The sequence below is a fragment of the Hypomesus transpacificus genome, unplaced genomic scaffold (assembly GCF_021917145.1).
Source record: "Hypomesus transpacificus isolate Combined female unplaced genomic scaffold, fHypTra1 scaffold_48, whole genome shotgun sequence".
NCBI classification, from domain to species: domain Eukaryota; kingdom Metazoa; phylum Chordata; class Actinopteri; order Osmeriformes; family Osmeridae; genus Hypomesus; species Hypomesus transpacificus.
Window position 1 is genome coordinate 573,293 of NW_025813996.1, and position 22,163 is coordinate 595,455.

A 22,163-nucleotide genomic window follows, 5' to 3' on the forward strand; every position below is an offset into this window, starting at 1 on the left:
GACGTGTTTAAAAATGTTACCAAAGGTAATTGAATCAAGTACAAAATGGCTGAAACGGGTGTATTTATGTAAATGTCCACATTGCCTCAATATGTTTGTGTCACTAAATCAAATGTATTTTTGAAGGATGGTTCAAACCTAATAGGCTTTAAGGTGACATGCCTTTGAAGTACCATGCTAAGTTTCACCTTGATATGTCAAAATATGACTGAATTACAGCTGTTTGAAATTGGACCAAATCTGACAATGCTCGCCATTGGAGAAACAGCTTTTTTGATAATCTTTATTGAACTTTGTGTATTCCATGCCTGGGAATGGCTCAATTGGCTGAGATGTTGTGCTGGTAAGCAAAGGGTTGTAGGTTCAAAACCAATCAGTTATAGTTTTTTATTTTTTATTCTGACAAAACGGTTTCTTGTCTTCAGATAAATCCTCCGGTTGTAAAACAGCAATGTGTGTTTATTTGAGCCCATCACAGCACTCCAATCATCTGTTTAGCGAGACTGTGTAAACCACTGCAAAACAAGTCAGGTTCACCACAGTAGCTAGCTACTTGTAGTCTACGCATGGTAGAGATAACGCTAATGGTTATTTCTAATGAAGTAAATTGATTGTTCAGGTGGATTCCTTGTCTGTTGCACAAATTCATTTCAGTAACCTAAGCCAGGACACATCCCCACTGATGCTAGGCATGGTTTGAAATTCCCTTCCATGACAAGTTATGGCACTCCAAACAACCTTTTAAAAAAACTATAAGTAAGTTATTCTTTACAGCAGCAACCCAGTCATCCCGTTGTCCCATTTTCATAGGAAATGTACAAGCAGTTTCAACTTTGGCTGAATCTTACAACGCTTACCACAGGAGAAACAGCTTACTTTTTAATACAGTAACTGAACATGACAATATTCAACACTGAGAATAGCTCATTGGGCTGGGATGGTGACCTGTAAAGTATAAGGTAGTAGGTTGGAATCCAGCCATTATCTTTTGGCCTGTCATCATTTTGATTATCTGTTTAGTTCAATAGGATGACATCGTTCTGAAATACCATGCACAATTTCATGCATTTCACCTTGAAATGTCAACCGTTTCTTAACCTTTGTCCCAAAGCTGACCAAAGCTAATACTCTGCCCTTTCTATTCATACGATCTCAACAGTTGGTGTGTAGCAGAGAGGATAGAGAGACTGACTTGTAACCTTATGCTCATGAGTTAAAATCCCCATTCAGCCTGTTGTTGGCCAAACATGAAGTAGTTTTGCTCTTTTGTTGTCCAACTCTCGATCTTCTAAAGTGTACATGTTTATAATATTTTGCGGAGGAACCTGCATCGCTGCTTGCAGCTATATTTATTATTATTCTCCTTGCGCCACAATAACTCAACTTGGTATTGGTAACTAATTTTCTAATTTGGCACAGTGATACTACATCTGAGTGGGCACCCCCACGCCAACTATGGGCCACATCAGACCATAGGGGGCGCCACAGGCTACACCCTAAAGTACGATTTTCAAAGTGATGGCATTTCCACCCCATTGCTCCAATTCTTCTGAAACTTGGTGTTCATGCCTCATTTCTCATGGGGAACAAAAAAGCCTCAAGGACCCATAAGGTCTGCCATGATGGATTTTCCTGTACAGTGATAATTTGGGAAAATCTTCAAAATAGATCTCCTCTTGCAAAAAAGGTCTAATTGACTTGAAATTTTGTACAAATATGTATCATTGACATATAATATTTTTTAACTTAAGACAGTTGAATAGAATACAAAATGTCTGAAAGGGGTGTATTTATGTAAATGACCACATTGCCTCAATAAGTTTGTGTTACTAAATCGAATGTAATTTTGAATTATGGTTTTTCAAACCCAATAGGCTTTAAGATGACACCATCCTGAAGTACCCTGCAAAGTTTCACCTTGATATGTAAAAATATGACTGAATTACAGCTGTTTGAGCTTGGACCAAATCTGACAATGCTTGCCATTGGAGAAACATCTTATTTTATTATCCAGTTGATGACTGAAAATGGCAGATTCCAGATCTGGCAATGGCTCAATTGGCTGAGATGTTGTGCTGATAAACAAAGGGTTGTAGGTTCGAAACCAGTCAGAGGACATTTTTTATTTTTTTGGACAGAACGGTTTCTAGTGTTCCGGTCAATCCTCCGCTTGTAAAACATAGCAATGGGTGTTTATTTGAGCCCATAACAACACTCCGATCATCTGTTAAGCGAGACTGTGTAAACTAGGGATGGGCATTCGACTAAATTGTCTTAATCAATCGTCGGGAGAATTAACGATCGATTTTCGATTAATCATTAACATTTTTTTATTAAAAGTCACTATTTATAGGCTATATTAAAATGCAGTGAAAATAGAAAAAACAGCGTGTTTCCGCATTGAGATCTGTGGCTATTACAAGAAAGACAACTATTACTGTAACTCCTAGAGGCAGCTAGAAGCCTGTGCTCAAACACAATTGACCCTCGTTTTTTTCCCGGCTAATTAACAAAGCTTCATAAAAACCTTTGCCCTCAACAATACTTAAGGGTAGCATATCCATCTCGATGGACTTGCAGATCCGTTGGGTAATTTTCTCTGCTCGTTGTGCATCGCAGCTCCTCCGTGCTAGCACCGAGAGCAGGATGCACCGCCACTAACCAGGGTCGGATTTACGTTCTTCAAGTGGTACATCATTTGAGTCGTGGAGGAGTTGTATTTATACTCAGCTTTGCAGTGTTGGCAGTGAACAAAGTAATTTTTTAGTCAATATGGTCTCACGCTACACTTCGCCGTGAACTCTTCATGTTTACTTTTGAAATACATGGAAACTCGCCGGTAACTGAGTAGGCATATGTGGCATTTTGGTAAAATGTTTACTTGCTACCACATAGCGAAATCCATTGCATTCTTTCAAGACTCACACTACGCAACAGAACACGCATTAGTTTTATCGATGAACAAATAATGTCATCGACTAAATTCTTAATGTCGATTAATTATGCCCATCCCTAGTGTAAACCACTGCAAAACAAGCCAGGTTTACAACAGTAGCTAGCTACTTGGAGTCTACGTATGGTAGTGTCAGATTTACAACCGAATTAGCTCGAATGAAGTATATTGATCATCAGACATCTCTGAAGTACCATAAACAATTTCACCTTGGTATGTCAAAATATGATTGAATTAGAGCTGTTTCAACCTTGGCTGAATCTAACAACGCTTACCACAGGAGAAACAGCTTACTTTTTTGTACAGTAACTGAACGTGACAATATTCAACACTGAGAATAGCTCAATGAGCTGGAACGGTGATGCAAAATATAAGGTCGTAGGTTCGAATCCAGCCACACTGTTTGAGTCAGTCTTAAATTTGAAAATATCTTTAGTTAAACAGGATGACATCGTTCTGAAGTACCATGGGCAATTTCACCTTGATATGTAAAAAGATTATTGAATTACAGCTGTTTAAACTTTGGCCAAATCGAACAAACCACGCTACAGGAGAAACGGCTTTCTTTTTTTTACAGAAATTGACCAAAATTTCCCAGTCCTGTGGGTAGCTCAATGGGTTGAAACGCTGTCCTGCAAAGCGCAAGGTCACAGGTTCGCATCCAGGCACAGTCTTTTGGCCTGTCATCATTTTGATTACTTGTTTAGTTAAACAGGCAGACATCCTTCTGAAATACCATGCGCAATTTCATGCAATTTCACTTTGAAATGTCAACCGTTTCTTAACGTTTGTCCCAAAGCTGACCAAACACTAATACTCATATCATGCAGTCGGCACCCTTGGGTACCCAGCATGCAGTGCGGCATGTCAAAAAACGCAGACTTGTGGAAAATAGTTTGGTTTCAAAAGCCGTGCGAGGGATTTCAGTTGTAGTGTTCGTTCAGTTGGATGTTTGTAATGTTATTGTTGGTTAGTTATAATAATCTTGTTGGTCACCCTGATTGTATATGTTGTGTAGTTTAATCGGACCAGAGAATCGGCTGCTATACAGTTACAGACAATTTGTGCAAGTAGCTGAATATGAGCGCTGCCCCAGCCCAGTTGCCCACATGACTATTATTAGTTGACTGAGAGTCTAGAAAGAAATCAACTCAAGAAGAGTTTCAATATTCTATGGAAAGTTAATAATGAGCTCTTGTTAATCAAAAAATCTCAGTGGTTGGTGTGTAGCAGAGAGGCTAGAGACACTGACTTGTTACCTTATGCTCATGAGTTCAAATCCCCGTTCAGCCTATTGTTGTTGACCAAACATGAAGTAGTTTTGCTCTCTTGTTGTCCAAGTCTCGATCTTTTACAGTATACATTAGGGGTGGAACGGTACACTGAAGTCACGGTTCGGTTCGTACCGCGGTTCAGACATCACGGTTCGGTACGAGTTCGGTACAATGGGGGGAAAAGCAAAACAAAAAACAAAATCTGCTTCATTTGATCTTGATAGGCTAAGCATTCTGTAGCAAATAATAACAATATACCCACTATTTATTCATTAAAACTAGGCGACTTAAGCATAATAATGCACCTAAAATACAAACGTGAGCAAGGGCAGCAATCGCTATTGAATCAACAGGCGTGCAATTTCGCTAGCAGGGGAAGAATACAAACAACGAAAATCACCAGTTAACTTAATTTAAATTTGCAAGAACTAGAGACTAATACAATAACAGGCTTAAATGAACTAACAACATAAATTATACGACTTTCAGTTCTCAAGGATGCACACGCGCAATCTCAACTGCGGGCCGCCACGGTAAAATCAACAGGGGAAACACTGTACTGTACATGCAAGTCTTAGCTAAATGTATGATGCGCTTGTCGATCAGTCCTCCTACACCACGACACGATAGGCTACTAGCTGAGCAACAGCGCAAACACAGGCAGGGATACAGTAGCAGCAACGCTGGCCCTGGTCCCTTACATATACAACAAAACACGGACGTTGATGAAGCGCGAGTTGTCAGCTGCACCCTCCGTTTCACTAACGACTGATGGTTGGACTTCTCGTGCTACCGAAAGCTACCTCACGGTGACTGCTCCTTTTATTGACTGAGTGGGAAATGAAAGCGTCAGTTCTACAGACACGGCCCCTGTATGAGCAGCACACAAGCACTCACCTAGCTGAGAGGCCTGGAAATTTGGAATTTATTGGGTGTGTACAACATCAGCACACGTTAGCAACAACATGGCACAGCAGATGATATATGCATGTTTGTACTTTTTAAAGGGTATACCTGTCATTGTCATAAATCACTGAAGCCTAATCCTCAACAATTGAGACATAATAAACATAAAGTGTTTATTACTTTTAATTTGAATGATTTATGGCTTACATCTAATGAATTCAGTATCTTAGGAAATTTGAATATTGTGGAAAAGTTCAACATTGTAGACTCATGATGTTCCGCTTTAATCAGCTATTTAGTATGACAAGGTGTTTTGAGTATTAACTCAAAACACCTGCCTGAGCCTTTAAATGGTCTCTAAGGCTGGTCCAGTAGGCCACACAATCATGGGGAAGACTGTTTACCTGACAGAATGGGGGAAACTGTTGACCTGACAGTTGTCCAGAAGACAGTCATTGACACCCTCCACAAGGAAGGTAAGCCACAAAAGGTCATTGCTAAAGATGCTGGCTGTTTCCAGAGTGCTGTATCCAAGCATATTAATAGAAGGTTGAGTGGAAGGAAAAAGTGTGGTAGAAAAAGGTGCACAAGCAACATGGATAACCGCAGCCTTGAGAGGATTGTGAAGCAACGGCCATTCAAGAATTTGTGGAAAATTCACAAGGAGTGGACTGAGGCTGGAGTCATTGCATTAAAAGCCACCACGCACAGATGTATCCAGGACATGGGCTACAACTGTCGCACTCATGTCAAGCTACTCCTGAACCAGAGATAACGTCGTTACCTGGGCGAAGGAGAAAAATAACAGAACTGTTGCTCAGTGGTCCAAAGTCCTCTTTTCAGATGAAAGTAAATGTTGCATTTCATTTGGAAATCAAGGTCCCAGAGTCTGGGGAAAAAAGGTGGAGAGGCACAGAATCCAAGTTGCTTGAAGTCCAGTGCAAAGTTTCCACAGTGAGATGATTTGGGGAGCCATGTCATCTGCTGGTGTAGGTCCACTGTTTTATCAAGTCCAAAGTCCATGCAGCCATCTACCAGGACATTATAGAGTATTTCATGCTTCCTTCCACTGACAAGCTTTAGGGAGATGCTGATTTAATTTTCCAGCAGGACTTGGCACCTGCCCACACTGCCAGAAGTAGCAGAACCTGGTTTAATGACCATGGTATCACTGTGCTTGATTTGCCAGCAAACTCGACTGACTTGAACCCCATAGAGAATCTGAGTATTGTCAAGAAGAAGATGTGAGACACCAGACTAGGGATGCACGTTATTGAATTTTAGCCGATATTCGATATGCTGATATTTACAAGCTCATTTTGGACGATTGCCGATGCCGATATTCATACACCTCTGCTTTATCATTATTGAAAAGTCTCTCCTGTTTTAGAATTAATCTGTTATTATGATGGGGTACTTGCTGTAGATACGGGACATAAAAAACTTGATTTGTATAATTTTAGAAATAGACATCAGTGTTTCCCACAGATTAGAAACCTAATTGTGGCGGGGAGGGGTGGGGGTTGTCAGCAATATAATTTCTGCATTATGCATGTAGCAACGCTAGTGCTAAACAACTATTTAACTGGTCGGCTCCATGACGCCGGGTAAGTAGCTAGTTAGCTCTTGAGACTTCTCACCAAAAGAACGAAGGGGAAACTTCGAGTACTGTAAGTCGCTCTGGATAAGAGCGTCTGCTAAATGACTAAATGTAAATGTGAGTAAGGTACCTAGCGAAAAGTAGCCTCAACTTTCCTCGACTTTTAGCTACGGCACTAATGCTGAAGGCTCGCTGATATAGCTGTCGGTCTTACTAGAACGGCATGTATGCATTGTTGCCAACGTGTGCTGACGTTGTGACTGTGTGCATATGTGAGAAAGACGCATGAGTGACAGAGAGACGGAGGGAGAGCATGGGAAAGGAAATGCAGCTGAACGAATACGCTGCGTGTTTTAACCTATTAGCGATAAAAGAAAATGTTTTGCGAAACGCAATATGTGGCGGCCGGTGTTGATTCTGTGGCGCACCGCCACAAATTAGTCTATGTGTGGGAAACACTGGACATTCACTCATGAAAACTATTGAAATGATTTCAAATATGGCAGATTTATTTATATTTTCACGTCACAATTTTTATACTTGAACAGTACCTCCTTGAACTTGAACAACTACAGTTTCCTTAAAACGGTGTTGTTGACAATGACACATTCTTGCCACATATGCACAGAATGCAGCTGTAACTCCGTAAACTTAAAATGTATTGCATCACTGACACTTTACAAACTCCGCAAATAGCCATTTTGTCATCATCCTTTGAGTCCTGCCACACAGCCGACATGTTGAATCATGTTATTGGGGCTCATTTAAGCAATAATCCCCAAGAGGCCGTGTTTTGCGCTGATTTCAGAACAGGTAAGGGGAGTTGTTAGGCGCGAAGCGGAGTAGGTTTTCGGCACTCCGCTTCGCGTCGTGCCTAACAACTCCCCTCACCTGTTCTAAAATCAGTGCAAAACACGGCCTCTTGGGGCTTATTGCTTAATTCTAAAACTGGTTGTTCCAATCCTTGATTGTGATTGGCTATAACGCGTTCCAAGCCGTTGTAAAATCCAGCATAACCTTTCAAGTTGTCCTCATAACATAACATTCCATATTACTGCGCATCGAATATTTCAAATAAAAATACGTTACAAAGTCACACTGTAGCAAGCAACCTGGTGTTAAAGAGAATGGCAGAATTTGTTGTGAATTTTGATTTGCTGGGTGGGCTGACGTTTGACGAGTGGTGGGAGAAAATTGACAGAATGGAGGAGAAAGAGTTTAAAAAGACCAGGCATGCAGAGAAGACAGAGGCTGAAATCGAGGCGTTAGCAAAGGCAAGGAATGAAGCCGGCACTATAAAGACGATATGGGCCGTCCACTGTTTTCAATCTGTTGCGTTGCAACGATTTATCAGAAGAATCAGAATCAGAAGGGATTTTATTCGCCATGAATGTTTGCACAAACAAGGAATTTACTTTGGCAGGGAGGTGCATACATTAAACATATAGGAATATTGAAACTTAAATATGTGGTCTAACTATACAAAAGGAGCAAAGTCTAGCTAATACTAAGGGGAATACATTTTTTTATATAAAATATAAGTTGCCATAATTTATGTAGAAACTATACATTGTAGTGGCGGAAGAATGACGGTTTGTTATTAAACTATTTTGTTTCTTAAATTAGATTGTCTTTATTTATGAAACCATATAAAAGATTTGTAGTAACAGTTTTAGAAAAGCAATAAGGCCTGCGAGTCCGTGTTTTGCGCTGATTTTAGAACAGGTAAGGGGAGTTGTTATGCACAATGCGACGGGCTTATTGCTTAATTAAACATTTGCTTCGCGTCACCTTATCGGCCAGGTACATCGGCAGAAAGTTTCATATCTGCAGATGCCGTTAATTAAGTTTTGAAGCTTTTATCTGCCGATACCGATGTCGTGCAGATATTATCGTGCATCCCTACACCAAACCCAACAATGCAGACAAGTTGATGGCCGCTATAAAAGCAACCTGGTCTTCCATAACACCTCAGTAGTGCCACAGGCTGATCGCCTCCATGCCATGCCTCTTGATGCAGTAATTCATGCAAAAGGAGCCCTCAAACTCAAAGTATTGAGTGCATATGTATATGAACATACTTTTCAGTATGCTGACATTTCTGTATTAAAAATCATTAGTTTTTTGTCTCATTTTATTGGTCTTATGTAATATTCGAATTTTCTCATACAGAATTTGGGGTTTTCATTTAGATGTAAGCCATAATCATCAAAATTAAAAGAAAAACACCTGAAGTGTTTCAGTCTCTGTGTAATGCCTCTGTATAATATGAGTTTCACCTTTTGAATTTACTTGATCGAAATAAACAAACTTTTCCACGATATTCTAATTTACTGAGATGCACCTGTATGCGTGTACTGGGGTGAACTCCACAGCATGACCTATTAACCTCAAAAGGAGAGAAGCCTCTTTCATACAAAAACTGAAATGTTTTTAATGGGCGAATTCTTCTTGTGTTTGTATATACACAGGGTATCCGCGGGGTCTTAAAAAGTACTAAAAGTTGATAAATCCATTTAGGGAAAATTAAGGCCCTTAAAAAGTATTAAAAAGTCTTCATCCTGATTTTTCCTCCCCATGACAACCTTGAGGCTTACTGCACATATTGTAAAAAAAAAATCATTGTTTTCCCGTTGGGTCAGTGTTACAGGAAGGTCTGGTTAAGCACCAAGTCACGCTAAGCCTGACAGTTAGCCTGAACCTGACCAGACTAAGTTGCCATAGTAACCGAGTTCGAACTACGTTAAGCTAGCTTTATGGAACCGAATGAACTAGAAATGAGTCAGACTAACTGACATAAGTCTGGCTTATTTGGTAAACTCGCTTTATGGAACAGGCCTCTGGTGTCTCAATACTGCAGTGAATCACTGAACTCAAACATTCACATATTTTAATACACCTTGCCTTTGCTTTAATTTATTCTTTCAAGCTTTGTTTCTTCCGAGCTTATTATTCTTTCCTGAGCTGAGTTCTGTTGTATGGTTGTGCGCTATAGATTTATTTGCAAACTGCAACTGTTTATTAAGTTGAAGGTTTTTTGCAGACTAAACTTGAAGTGGTGATGAGGTCTTACTTAATATTTAAGTAAATATATTTTTAGAAGGTCTTTAAAAAGTCTTAAAAAGGTATTGAAATAAACTTCAGGATTCCTGCGTACCCTGATACAGTTGCGATCAGAAATATAGCTGCAAGCAGCAATGGAGGGGCCAAGCAGTCCAGAGCAAGACTTAGCACCATAGCCCCTATAGCACTTGTGTAACAATTAAGTCACAACAACCTGTTGCACTCATGCAACACACCAAGTTACCAACATACAAGAGATTTTTCTGATATAACACCCCAGCCCTCTGCTTTTCGTGGGAACGATGGAACCCAAGTTAGGTGACAATCTGACAAATGGTTGCTGAGATATGCTCTCACGTCTTATTTGGCGTCTTTGCCGCTGCCTTTGATCGGCTCTACTGAACAAACGGTTTTGAAAATGGAAAATCCATCTGATACATTTTGTGAAGCTGGGACTGAAGATCATCTGTGCCAAATTTGGTAAACATTGGACAAAATATGGGGTGTGCAAAAGGTCTTTACACTTTTACATGAAATCCAAAATGGCGGCCGCCGCCTTTGATCGGCTCTACCGAACAAACTGTTTTGAAAATGGAAAATCCATCAGATAACTTCTGAAGCTGGGTCTGAAAATCATCTGTGCCAAATTTGGTTAATATTTGGGGCGTGCAAACGTTTTTTACACTTTTCCATCAAATCCAAAACGGCGGCTGCGTCAATTCGATTATGAAATATTATCGATGGTCAGGCTTGGAAACTCACAAATAAATTACTTCATTAAAGTAAACACTTCAACAGTTTTTGCCAAAAAACGTTTATGCTTCCGGCCACACCACCTTTTAGTCACATGACACAAGGGACATCCTCACAATAAGGTTTTGAGTCAGCGTACCAAATTTGGTATTACTGCCTCAAAGAACTGCTGAGATATGACCTCACTTCCTGTTAGGCGGCTTTTCTGCTGAATTTGATTGGCTGTCATGGACAAACGGTTGTGGGGATCAAAGTTCTTTACTATGACTTTTGTTAGGCTTGGTGTGAAGAGCATATCTGGTCATTTTGAAAATGATTTTACAAAAATTGTAGGAGGAGAAGGCTTTCAAAGGTTTCTGATAAAACCGGAAATAGCGGAAAATCTCAACTCCAACTTTGACCTGTTAGTGGTGCTAGAGTGCCCAAGTATGAGACATGAAACTTTGCGAATTGGACTAGGGGACTGTCCCCATTGTGTGCCAAATTTCACAACTTTCGACCAAGCACTTCTGGGGGCTGCCTGTCACAGTCCTAAGAATAATAATAATAATAAATATAGCCGCAAGCAGCAATGGCGGATTCCTCCAAAACATTGCAAACAGTGCATGACATTGGCACCCGCCCACCCGCCAAATGCTGGTAGAATTTGGCTGTGGCGGGAAAACCAGCCACTCTTACTAGCCACTTTGGCAGGCGGAATTCAACACATCTCGCTATAATGTTTTTTATTGTAGTCTTCTCAAAACAAAATAATAAACTCATTGCAGGGTTCTCAAGCCTCACGCATTGACCGTGACTGAGACGCACGCATTTCAACCAGCACGTATCGTTCCCCCCTGTGTTAAACAGTCTCGGCCACTGTACGTTCGTTTCTAAGCAACATAGACGCGCGAATACACGCGAAAACTCGTCTCGTGGGGCTTTTGATCAAACTTGAGGACCCTGCTCAGTGCAAGGGAAAGATGTGGCGGTAGGTTACATAACAGGTGTAGGAAAACCCGGAGGGCAGACAAAAAAACTGGTGATGAAAGTGAAACTGAAAATAAAGAGACAAAAATAATTTTGTTGTTTATAAATATTTCACTGGACAAAAATAAATATGTTGTTTATAAATATTTCACTGGACAAAAATAAATTCTGTTTAGTTCATATATTTTCAATACATCTTTACACCCTGTTATATGCAATGAGCTACTCTTTTTGTCTTTGACTTAATAATTTGCATATTTTCATACAAAAGGAGCTTTACAACACTTATAAGAGCTGAAGATTTGGTGACATACATTTTATGTTGTCTTGATTTGGGGTGTTAACAATGGTCATTTACATTTGACAGGATTGTAAATCTAGTTCTTCAAGAAAACTGTAGCAAACCGTAGTCAACTTTAATCAAATAAAACTTAATTTCCCAACAACAAAATTGTGGCTAGTGAAATAGCTGAGTGGCTAGTAACTTTGGAAAACCAGTGGCTGGTGAGCAACAATTTTAATGTCAGGCCATGATTGCAAACCACTGAAAAATGTATATTCTTCACAAATTGTAACTGTATAGATAAATCCATGCTGCAGACTTACCAATGGGATACCAAATCTGACCAAATCCAAATATAGCTGCAAGCAGCAAGTTTAGTGTGAATCCATCAGATTTGCTAAGATACGACCCAACTTCCTATTTGCTGGCTTAACGGCACATTTTGATTGCCTGTACCGGGGAAACTGTTTCGGAAATAAAAAAAAACGTGATAGCTTTTGTAAGGCTTGGTCTGAAGATAACCTCTGCCAAATTTGGTGAAGATTCGACCACGTGTAGGAGGAGTAGAGAAAAAACGTATTTTAATTTATTCAAAATGTCGGCCGCATCTATTCGGCTTTAATCACAAATTATTATGAGTCATGACACCAAATTGTGTGGACATCCTCAGTAGAGGGTTCCGAGTCATCATACCAAGTTTGGTGTTGATATCTCAAAGATTTGCTGAGATGTGAGTTCCTTTGCTGTTTTGCGGCTTTTCTGCTGAATTTGAGTGGCTGTACCGGACAAACGATGGTGAGGATCAAAATGATTTTACTTTTAACTTTTGTGTGGCTTGGTGTGAAGATCATCTTTGGTAATTTTGAAGAAGATTTGACAAATTGCAGGAGGAGTAGGCTTTCAAAGGTTTTTGATAAAACCGGAAATTGACGCCATAGGGTGTGTTGAACTCGTCTTGATCCAGGGAATCCTATGGTACCTCATTTTGAAAATTGGACATACGGTTCAAAAGTTGCGTGTGTAAATACAAGTCCAACTTTGACCCGTTGGTGGTGCTAGAGTGGTCTAATGGGAGACATGAAACTTGGTTTGAATAAAGAACGGACTATCCTGAATGACGGTCAAATTTCACGAAAAGTTACCATATGGTTCTAGTGGCTGCAATTGACTCCCATGGTACAAGAAAAAAAGAAAATAAAGCTATCAATAATAATAGGTTTCCTCCCCCACGAAGGAATCCTAAAAATACATTTACATTTACATTACATTTATTAATTTACCAATTTGGATGTCGCTTTTATCCAAAGCGACATCCAAGAAAAACCTTTACAAAGTGCATAGGTCACTGATAATAACAACAAGATAGCCCCAAAACATTGCGGGTAGCCAAAACATGAAGCACACATTGTGAACAACCAAAATTAGTGCCAAAGGGAAGAACCATAAGAGCATGTAGTTAAACAAGTTACAATTAAACAACATGAATCGCTGTGCAAGTGTACCTGTGGAAAAGCAAGTAACAGGAAAATTAAATATTTCACAGCGAGTACAACAATTTAAATCAGTTACCACTAACCAACAAGAGCAACAAGTCTCTAAGCAAGAGTCATTGTGATCCTTGAGGAAACTCACATCGGGTCCAACAAACCTTTCTTAAGTACCGTTGTACTCCCAGAACAAGTGCGTCTTGAGCCTTTTCTTGAAGGTGGGGAGACAGTCAGTGTCTCTGATGAAGGTGTGGAGTTGATTCCACCACTGGGGGGCCACACAGGAGAAGAGCTTGTGTTGGGACCAGACGGTCTTGAGCGGTGGGACCACCAGGCGGTTGTCTGAAGAAGACCGTAGTTGGCGGGTGGGGGTGTAAGGCTGCAGGAGAGACTTGATGTAGTCGGGTGCAGTCCCGTTCACGGCTCAGAAGGTCAGTACCAGGGTCTTGAATCTGATGCGGTTTGTGATGGGTAGCCAGTGGAGGGAGATGAAGAGCGGGGTAACATGGGAGCTTTTGGGTAGATTGTAGACCAGGCGGGCCGCTGCGTTCTGATTCCTCTGAAGAGGGCGGGTTGCGCATGCTGGGAGACTGGCAAGCAGCGACTTGCAGTAGTCCAACTTGGAGAGGACAAGTGCTTGGACAAGCAGCTGGGTGGAGTGCTCGGACAATAAAACTACTACTAATAAAAACAACGATAGCAATAGGTTTCCTCCATAAGGAGGAATCCTAATAATAACTAGACGTGCATGCTGGAATGCTGAAAGATTAATACATTTATTTGTAATAGCTGAAAATACTGAATTAAAAAAATACCCGCCAGCTGAAAGCTGAAATGAATTTCAAAACAGTCACAAAAAAAAGAAACAGTTTGGAAGCTGTACTGCATCATCTAACAAAGCTAAGTGGTTAAATACAATGCGGGAGAATAAGTTTGAATGTTGTGAAGAAATAGTTGAATTTCAAGAGGCAGTGTGGAAGCTGAACTGCATCATCTGACAAACTAAGAGTTTAAATAGCCTACAATGCGGGAAGGGCTGAAAGCTGAACTGTAAAATGGAAGTAGGCTAGCTAGTCGTAACAGGAATATTATAGTTTTAACATCTGAAATTATAGTTGGGATAGTAATAGCAGTAGCAGATGTAGCCCTGAGTGCGTTTACACGGCTTTCTTAGTAAGATTCAATGTATTGATTGAATGAAACCTACAGCAGTAGGGCCGATACAGGAAGACACGGCGACACTTTGTTGCAGAAGGGTGATGGTGGTGCAAGTTTTGTCCGTGGCGCATACAACAGTTAATAAAAAGACGCATGTAAATGGAGTAATCGTATTATTTGTATAAACCGACAATTGCTAGTAATCAAGTTTCTCATGGTCAAGTAAACACACTCAGTGGCGTAGTAGAATAAAACAGTTCCATTAGCAATAGTTTTAAAATAGATATTAGCAGCATCTGCAGAGTCACTGCTTGTAAATTGTATCAGGGTGAAATACTATCAAACTGTCTTGTGACTCCACTAATCAGCTATCACCTGTGTGAGAGACTGGGAGGTGCATGTCTGTCGTTGCCTGTCGTTGTTTGTGTTGATTTAGTCTCTCACTCAACTCATAAAGAAGACATCTGAAGCTGAATCTTGCTCTTTGAAAAACTGTAATTGATCAAAATCTGGGGGGTTGAATAGTTCTGATATGTATGTGTAAGTATGGATAAATATACGTTTGTTTGGATGTAAAAATAACAATTTAAAAGTCACATGAGTAACTTTTTGGCCTTCCTCCAGCTGTCCCCTCAGGCGGTGGGCAGCAGCAGCCAGTATGAGGCAGTGCGGTCTGCCGTGCAGGACGCCTGCATTGCCCTGACCGACCAGCGCGGCCGCAACGCTGAGCAGGCCTTCTCCAGGGCCCTGGGCGTACTGGCCTTCAGCACAGCCAAGGTACGCCAACAAGGAGAAATGCTCGTTCATGGCTATGATATGCTGTAACATGGTGCCACTCAGCCAAACACCTGTGACAAACTATGGAACTATTTGGAAATGTTAAGTTGGAAACTAATCAATTAGTAAAGCATTTATTTGTACTTTGAACTGGCATAAAACCCACTGCTCTACCAAATTGTTCGGTGCCTATCAAGTCCCCTTTTATTAGTGTAGTGATGAAACTCGCATTGAAAACTTAGGCCGAATCCCAATACACTCCCCCTTACCCTTAGCCCTTAATTTACCCTTGGCCCTCGAAACTGAGGGGTAAGGGCTACATATCCCTAAGAAATGGGACGCCACTTGGTTACGGGTACGTCATCTAGCACGTATCGATATCTCCAAAGCAAGTAGTGTTATGCACTGATATCAAACGAAATTCGCTGCTTATGGAGTTTACTTGAAACTGTAGCCATGCTAGTCAGAGAATTGCAGGACTGTTATGCAAATCAGCACTGTAACATTAGCGTACCAAACTAGCGATTTTTTGAAACGTTTCCATTGGGAAAATGGTCTGGCCGCCATTGTTGCCGCTCGCGCAGTATTCACATAGCCCTAGGTTTCAAGTAAGCTACCGATCTTACTTGGTTTTAAGGGGTGTATATCCCTACGTCTTAACCCTACCCCTAGCTCCAAAAGAGTATTGGGACACCACTAGCTCTCACGGGAACGCGCTAAACTAAGGGGAAGGGGTAAGGGGGAGTATTGGGATTCTGCCTTATTCTAAGTAGGTAAATCTAAGTAGATATGCAATTAAAAGGTCTGAAACAGATCATTATTAAAAAGCTTGGTTTGCATAGGCTGCACACACGAGTCTCAGCCATCTCCTTGTTGACTTTTGACGTTTCCACATACCAGACTTGGATACAAAAATCTTATCAGTTAGCTACATCCAGATCGTATGTCATAGAATGCAATTAGACAACTTTGTGTGAATTCACACGTCAATGTTTGCCAACAAATGGAAGTGATTGCATATCGCTTATGTTTAGGCAGTCAATTAGCTTAAGAATTTAAGTAATCAACTCGTTAACTAGGTAGATATATGGATCATTTCAGTTGGTGCCGGAAAGATGCACAATTACAAGGGTTGACTTTGTTTATTAGAACGATGCTGGATCATGTGACCATTCAGGGCAGTGGTCAGATGAATGCAGGCCATGGGTTACAAACAGCATTATATACAAAAAGACAAGGACAAATATTTTATGTATTTCCTTAAAGGGTGCTACAGGTGGTCAGCAAGTTTGTCCTTTTAAATGGAATAACTGTCTTTATTGTAACTTAGTGAAGCCTGTTCCTCTTACCCTTGGGACCTTTGTCTAAATGTATACTGGGGTTAATTCCACAGCATGGCCTTGACCTCAGAAGGAGAGAAGCCTCTCATACAAATTGTATCAGCTGGTTAATTGAGCTCATCAATGCACAAGATGTCTATCGCGACAACTTCACTAGCATAGTAGTTTGCTAGCTAGCCAAGTCTGTGAGACACAGTGCACATTTTGTGCACTAACTTTAGTTTGCTCAATGATGAACCTGTGGACAACAATATTGTCTATACTGTAGCTTGTTTTATATGGCAAGCAACATTGTAACTTTGCACATTTTTGAGTCATGTATGTCCTAATAATTTTTATATATACCTTCTCCACCTCAGGATCTCGGTTTGTCAACTATTGACCAAATATTGTTGATTTATGGCCGTGCATTAGCGCTTGTGGAGATTGGCCAACCTGAGGTAAATACATTTTATTTCAGGGATTATATTTAAGGTGCATGTCCAATTCTGGAAATCATGTTCTGGCGTTGTATCAACACAATATGTTTAATGTAGGAACTTGCTGAGGCTGAAAGGGAATTTGAGAAGATCAAATTGTTTGAAGAGAGAACATTTCAGTGCCTGGTGTATTTTGGCATTGGAAAGATGTATCTGAAGTGGAACAGGTAACCAGGCCTCATACATACACATGCACATCAGGGTTTCCTGCAGCACTTTTCAGTTAAGGCGGCCGCCTAAGCAACACACGCCTGCCGACTTAACAACGTCATAATTTGCTTTTGTCGCATTAGTCGATCGCACAAACTAGCCCCCCCTGGTCTGACGACAAACCCCACCCTGACCACCTTAACTAACACCAGGGTGGCCGCGGGTCCTTAAAAAGTCTTAAAGCACTTTTCCTAAAAATAAGGCCTTAAAATTGATTAAATTGTCTCGAATTCAGATTGGATGGGTCTTAAAACATTTTTGGTGTTATGTCACTGCGAAAATGCAGGCAATCTCTTCTGCCAGGTCAAATATTTTTTTGAAGGCTATATGCGCTGTGTTATCTATGGTAAGGTCAGAGTAGGGGTGGAACGGTACGTATTCGTACCGAACTGTACGGTACGGGCGTCACGGTTCGGTGCATGAATTTACACGGAGAATACACAGTATAAAAATAAATACAACTTTAATTAATGTAATGCAGAACTACTGTTAGATACTCGTGTTATTTAGGAAAACATAATCTGTAGCCCCGCCTTAGCTCTGAAACTGATTCCGCCACGAAGTATTTTATGTACTTAATAACAAGAAATGCTGTATTTTCAGTTGTATAACTCTTATTTTGTTTACAAGTTACATATGGAGTCTGGAAATAATGTGGGGTACTTACTGTTAACTACTTTACGCACTTCATGCTGTTGCTAGCTCAGGGGAGAGACTGTAAGTGATTCAGCCTGAGACATAAACAATAAAAAAAAAAAAAGCTTCAAGTTCCCAGTGCTCCAGACAGTTTTTTTAGACAGTTTGAGAATTCTTTACTCCTACTCGCACATGTGCGACCTACAAATGTGGAATTTATTGGGTGTGCACAACAACAGCACACGTTAACAGCGACGCAAAGATAAGATGATCTGGATAAGAGCATCTGCTAAATAAATGACCAATGCACGTTCTAGTAAGAAAGCGATATCAGCGAGTCCTCAGCATTAGTACCGCAGTCTAGTAAAGTTAGGCTATTTTTCGCTATACCTAGACTATGAACATGTCTTTATACTTATTTAGCACTAGTGTTGCTGCTACTGTATTCTTGCCTGTTTGCGCTGTTGCTCATCAAGTAGCCTATTGTGTCGTGGTGTAGGAGGACTGATCGCATGGGCGTATCTAGCCCTATTTTGAGGGGGCTGGAGCCCCCCCAAAAGTTTCATTAGCCCCCACAATATGTTTTTTTTTAACATATATATAAATATATATATATATATATATAAATATATAAACTTTCATATTTTACATATTTCTCTTCCTAAAACCCACTAGAGGACACTATTCAAAAGGATATTTAAAAAAATATATTCTGGGGTAACATGCCCCCAGACCCCCCTAGTTTTGCTGGGTCACAGGAAAAATAATAGGTTTTATCTAGGGGCTTAGCCCCCCCAAAAGTGGAAACATAGATTTGCCCCTGACTGATCGACAAGCGCATCACACATTTAAAACATTTAGCTAAGACTTCCATGTACAGCCGTTAGTCTGGAGCCCTGCTTCTGCATTTGTTTTGCTTTTCCCTCCATTGTACCAAACTCGTACCGAACCGTGATGTCTGAACCGCGGTGTGAACCGAATCGTGACTTCAGTGTATCGTTCCACCCCTAAGTCAGAGCGTAGCCTACTGCGCAGATTTTGATGACGTAAAGCATGGGGAATACAGGTAATGCAGCAATGGTTGATAGCCACTCAACTTAGAAACATGGGGAAATGAAGGTTCAATTACGAATAGCTTGAAAAGAACGAGTATTCTTGGTTAAGGTTGGTGCCTGGAAATGCTTATGAAGCGAACTGCGTGTCGGAAGAATTTCTAACTTGGATGAGGATCAGGGCTGCGTTTCCCAATAACGATGGATCGTAGCAACTATCGAGCAAAACACGAAACCATCTATATTTCTTATGTGCGTTTCCCAAACATGCTCGTTAAGTGTAGGCTAATCTATGCGCTTTCAAGAGTTGCGCTTTCAAGAGTTGTGAGTTTTCAAGAGACAATTTAGCTGGTGTGTGTTTAACTGGTGTGCTGGAGCAGTGAATTGTAATTCATGAACCCCTCTGTTTTTTCCCTCCCAGATATCCAAAAGCTCTGGAACAGTTTTCTTATTCTTTCCAGATGGTAAAAAAGCAGATAACACCTGGTAAACTGTCTTGGCCCACAACAAAGGATATTGTTAAAGACACACAACCAGACTATTTAAAGGTTGGTGATTAACTGCTCACATTGGGCCTCATTTAGTAATGGGTCCAGAGAAATGTTTTTACTTAGCGCACAAAGTTGTGTGTACTCAATGTTGTGAATGAGACCCAATGTCATCATTGGATGAAATCCAGTACAAGGATTGAAAGTTCATATAAAACCTTTATTGCAGTGGAGCTGGAAAGACAGATTGAGACAGGAAAGACAGACAGATTTGAGAATAAACTTTTTTTGTTGATTTATTTGTTTGATCCATCAGGGTAGTCTGGAGACTTCTATTGAGATGTGCAAGTTTCCCCCTCAACCAGATGCAATTTGCCGGTATTCCAATTGTGCTAGCCATGCAAAACTGGAAATCTTCTTTACGGATCCAGATTTTAAGGTAAACAGGCTAACCAAGTAGAATACAGCTCAATCCAGCTTCTAATCATGAAAAAAAGGTTTTCAAGTCAACAATCCATCCAACACTTAACATCTGTCTTTACTTCCTAGGGTTTTATTCGTAATGTTTGCTGCCAAAATTGCGTTGTTGAGTACCATATTAGCTGTTGGAAGACGGTGAAAACCACCTCCTTCTCTGATAGGAATGAAAAGGTAAGGTACTACCTGTTGGAAGTTGTAAACATTCAACAGGAATCAAGGAAGTTCAGATTGAGTAAGCTCACTTGCAGGTGCACATCTTTCACCATTGGGATTGTTTTAACATCCACAGGAATTCCTGCTGGACATGTGCTTTACACCTGACTGCAGGGGTGTCATCTGTAATATTCAAATCTATGGTTCAACAGGCATTTTGAAGTGTAAGGTAAGGTGTCCCTCTGGATTGGATAGTGCAGTGTTTTCCACACAGACTAATTTGTGGCATGGGCCACAGAATCGACACCGGCCGCCACATATTGCGTTTCGTAAAAATATTTCTTTTACCAATATTTAGGTTAAAGCACGCAGCGTATTCGTTCAGCTGCATTTTTTTCCCTGCTCTCCCTCCGTCTCTCTGTCACTCATGCGTCTTTTGTCACACACGCACAGTCACAACGTCAGCACACGTTAGCAACGATGCATACCTACGCCGTTCTAGTAAGACCGACAGCTTTTTGCCTTCAGCATTAGTGCCGTAGGTAAAGGTCAAGGAAAGTTGAGGCTACTTTTTGCTAGGTACCTACGAACATTAATCGAAGGTTCCCCTTCGTTCTTTTGGTAAAAAGTCTCAGGAGCCTAGCTACTTACCCGGTGTCATGGAGCCAATCAGTTAGTTATTTAGCACTGGCGTTGCTACCTGCATATGCAGAAATTATTTGTTTGTTGTTGTTGAATTTGTGAACGTGTGAATCATTTTGGATAAACATTTTTATCCAAACAATTCTGTGTAAGGAATTATTAACAAATGAATTATTTCGACCCCCCCCCCCCCCCCCTCCGCCACAAATAGATTTCTAATCTGTGGGAAACACTGTAGTGTATTGTTGGTTATTGTTGTGAACCCGGCATTCATGTGAATCTCTTCCTTTCCAGTTTGAGGCACCTGTCACAAAACCTATGGGTCCAGTAAAAGTTAAAGTAAATCAGAAATGTACCAGGTGGGTGCAGTCATTACATTGCTGTTGTCCAAACATGTGGTTTCACACTGTGCCATGTCCTCCATCATAGTTTTTTTTGTTACTCCTCAGTCTCAAGAAGTTGAAGTCCAAAGAGGATCGTAAACTCAGGAGGAAGCAACACAAACGAGCAAACTCTCAGACTCAACCAGACCAGAATGACCAAACATCTTTGGAGAAGAATGACAACACCGCAGTGGAGCCCGAAGAGAAAGGTATATGTATCTTGAACCCAGCTCCTGTAAAATGCTCGCCAGATGTTGTCTTTGCATTCCACACTTGTGATCACTTTCATCCACGTGCAGCAGTTATTGAATGCTTTTTTACTGAAAGTAGAATTAAAACATCTTCATCCCTCCACCTCCCTAGCTCCCTCTTCTACATGGCTGCTATGCAGGGACCACATCCTCCTGCAGATCAATGAGAACCGTAAGCTTCTCCAGGACGAGAACAGCCACAACGTAGCTGCCCTACTGAGGAGCCTGAAGCCATGGATGGACCTGGACCACCAGAAGGGCAGCGCGCTGGTGCCAGGGGCCAGCGACAGGCCCCAGCCTGAGAGCCTGTGGGAGGTGGCAGAGCTGCTGATGGAAAGGAAGAACCGGGTGTGGGGTCGTGTGTTTATCCACTCCCTCAGCGGCAGCCCTAACACCAGCCCCAGGCTGCACGACTGGGCCCTTCAGCTGGACAACGCCGGTAAGCACAACTCCACTTGTGTTACTGCAGCTGGTGTGTTCACATCGCAAGCTGTTCAGCTCAAACGTAGGATACTTTCCACAACAGAAAGTCGATATAATATGACCTATTTTAAGGGCCTGCAATAACGCAATTTGATCAGTGTGGCGCTGTAGCGCTAGCCATGATATGGATTTTGCCGTATCATAGATATCATGAGGAGTCACCTCTGGTTACACTGCTGTGGGATGGCATCCCATTCCTCAACCAGGATTTGTCGCGAGTCAGCCAACATGTTTGCGTTGGTCACTCTGGCACGTATAGCACACCCAAGTTGATCCCACTCAGTGGTGGCGCTAGAGAATTTTCAATGCAGGTGCTGAGGGGGTGCTAGATCATTGACAGGGG

General features: G+C 41.1%; 1 protein-coding gene across 4 annotated transcripts in view; it reads left to right on the forward strand.

Moving 5' to 3' along the window:
- The window catches only part of ttc3 (tetratricopeptide repeat domain 3), an 82,765-nt gene that overhangs the window by 20,313 nt on the left and 40,289 nt on the right, over positions 1-22,163 (forward strand). For all 4 annotated transcript variants that reach the window (XM_047017119.1, XM_047017122.1, XM_047017123.1 and 1 more), the window contains exons 18-27: positions 15,071-15,223; positions 16,923-17,003; positions 17,100-17,209; positions 19,362-19,488; positions 19,745-19,867; positions 19,978-20,079; positions 20,198-20,290; positions 20,998-21,062; positions 21,153-21,295; positions 21,450-21,776. In XM_047017119.1, the coding sequence (XP_046873075.1) occupies positions 15,071-15,223; positions 16,923-17,003; positions 17,100-17,209; positions 19,362-19,488; positions 19,745-19,867; positions 19,978-20,079; positions 20,198-20,290; positions 20,998-21,062; positions 21,153-21,295; positions 21,450-21,776 (1,324 nt within the window). The remainder of the gene's footprint in view (positions 1-15,070; positions 15,224-16,922; positions 17,004-17,099; positions 17,210-19,361; positions 19,489-19,744; positions 19,868-19,977; positions 20,080-20,197; positions 20,291-20,997; positions 21,063-21,152; positions 21,296-21,449; positions 21,777-22,163) is intronic.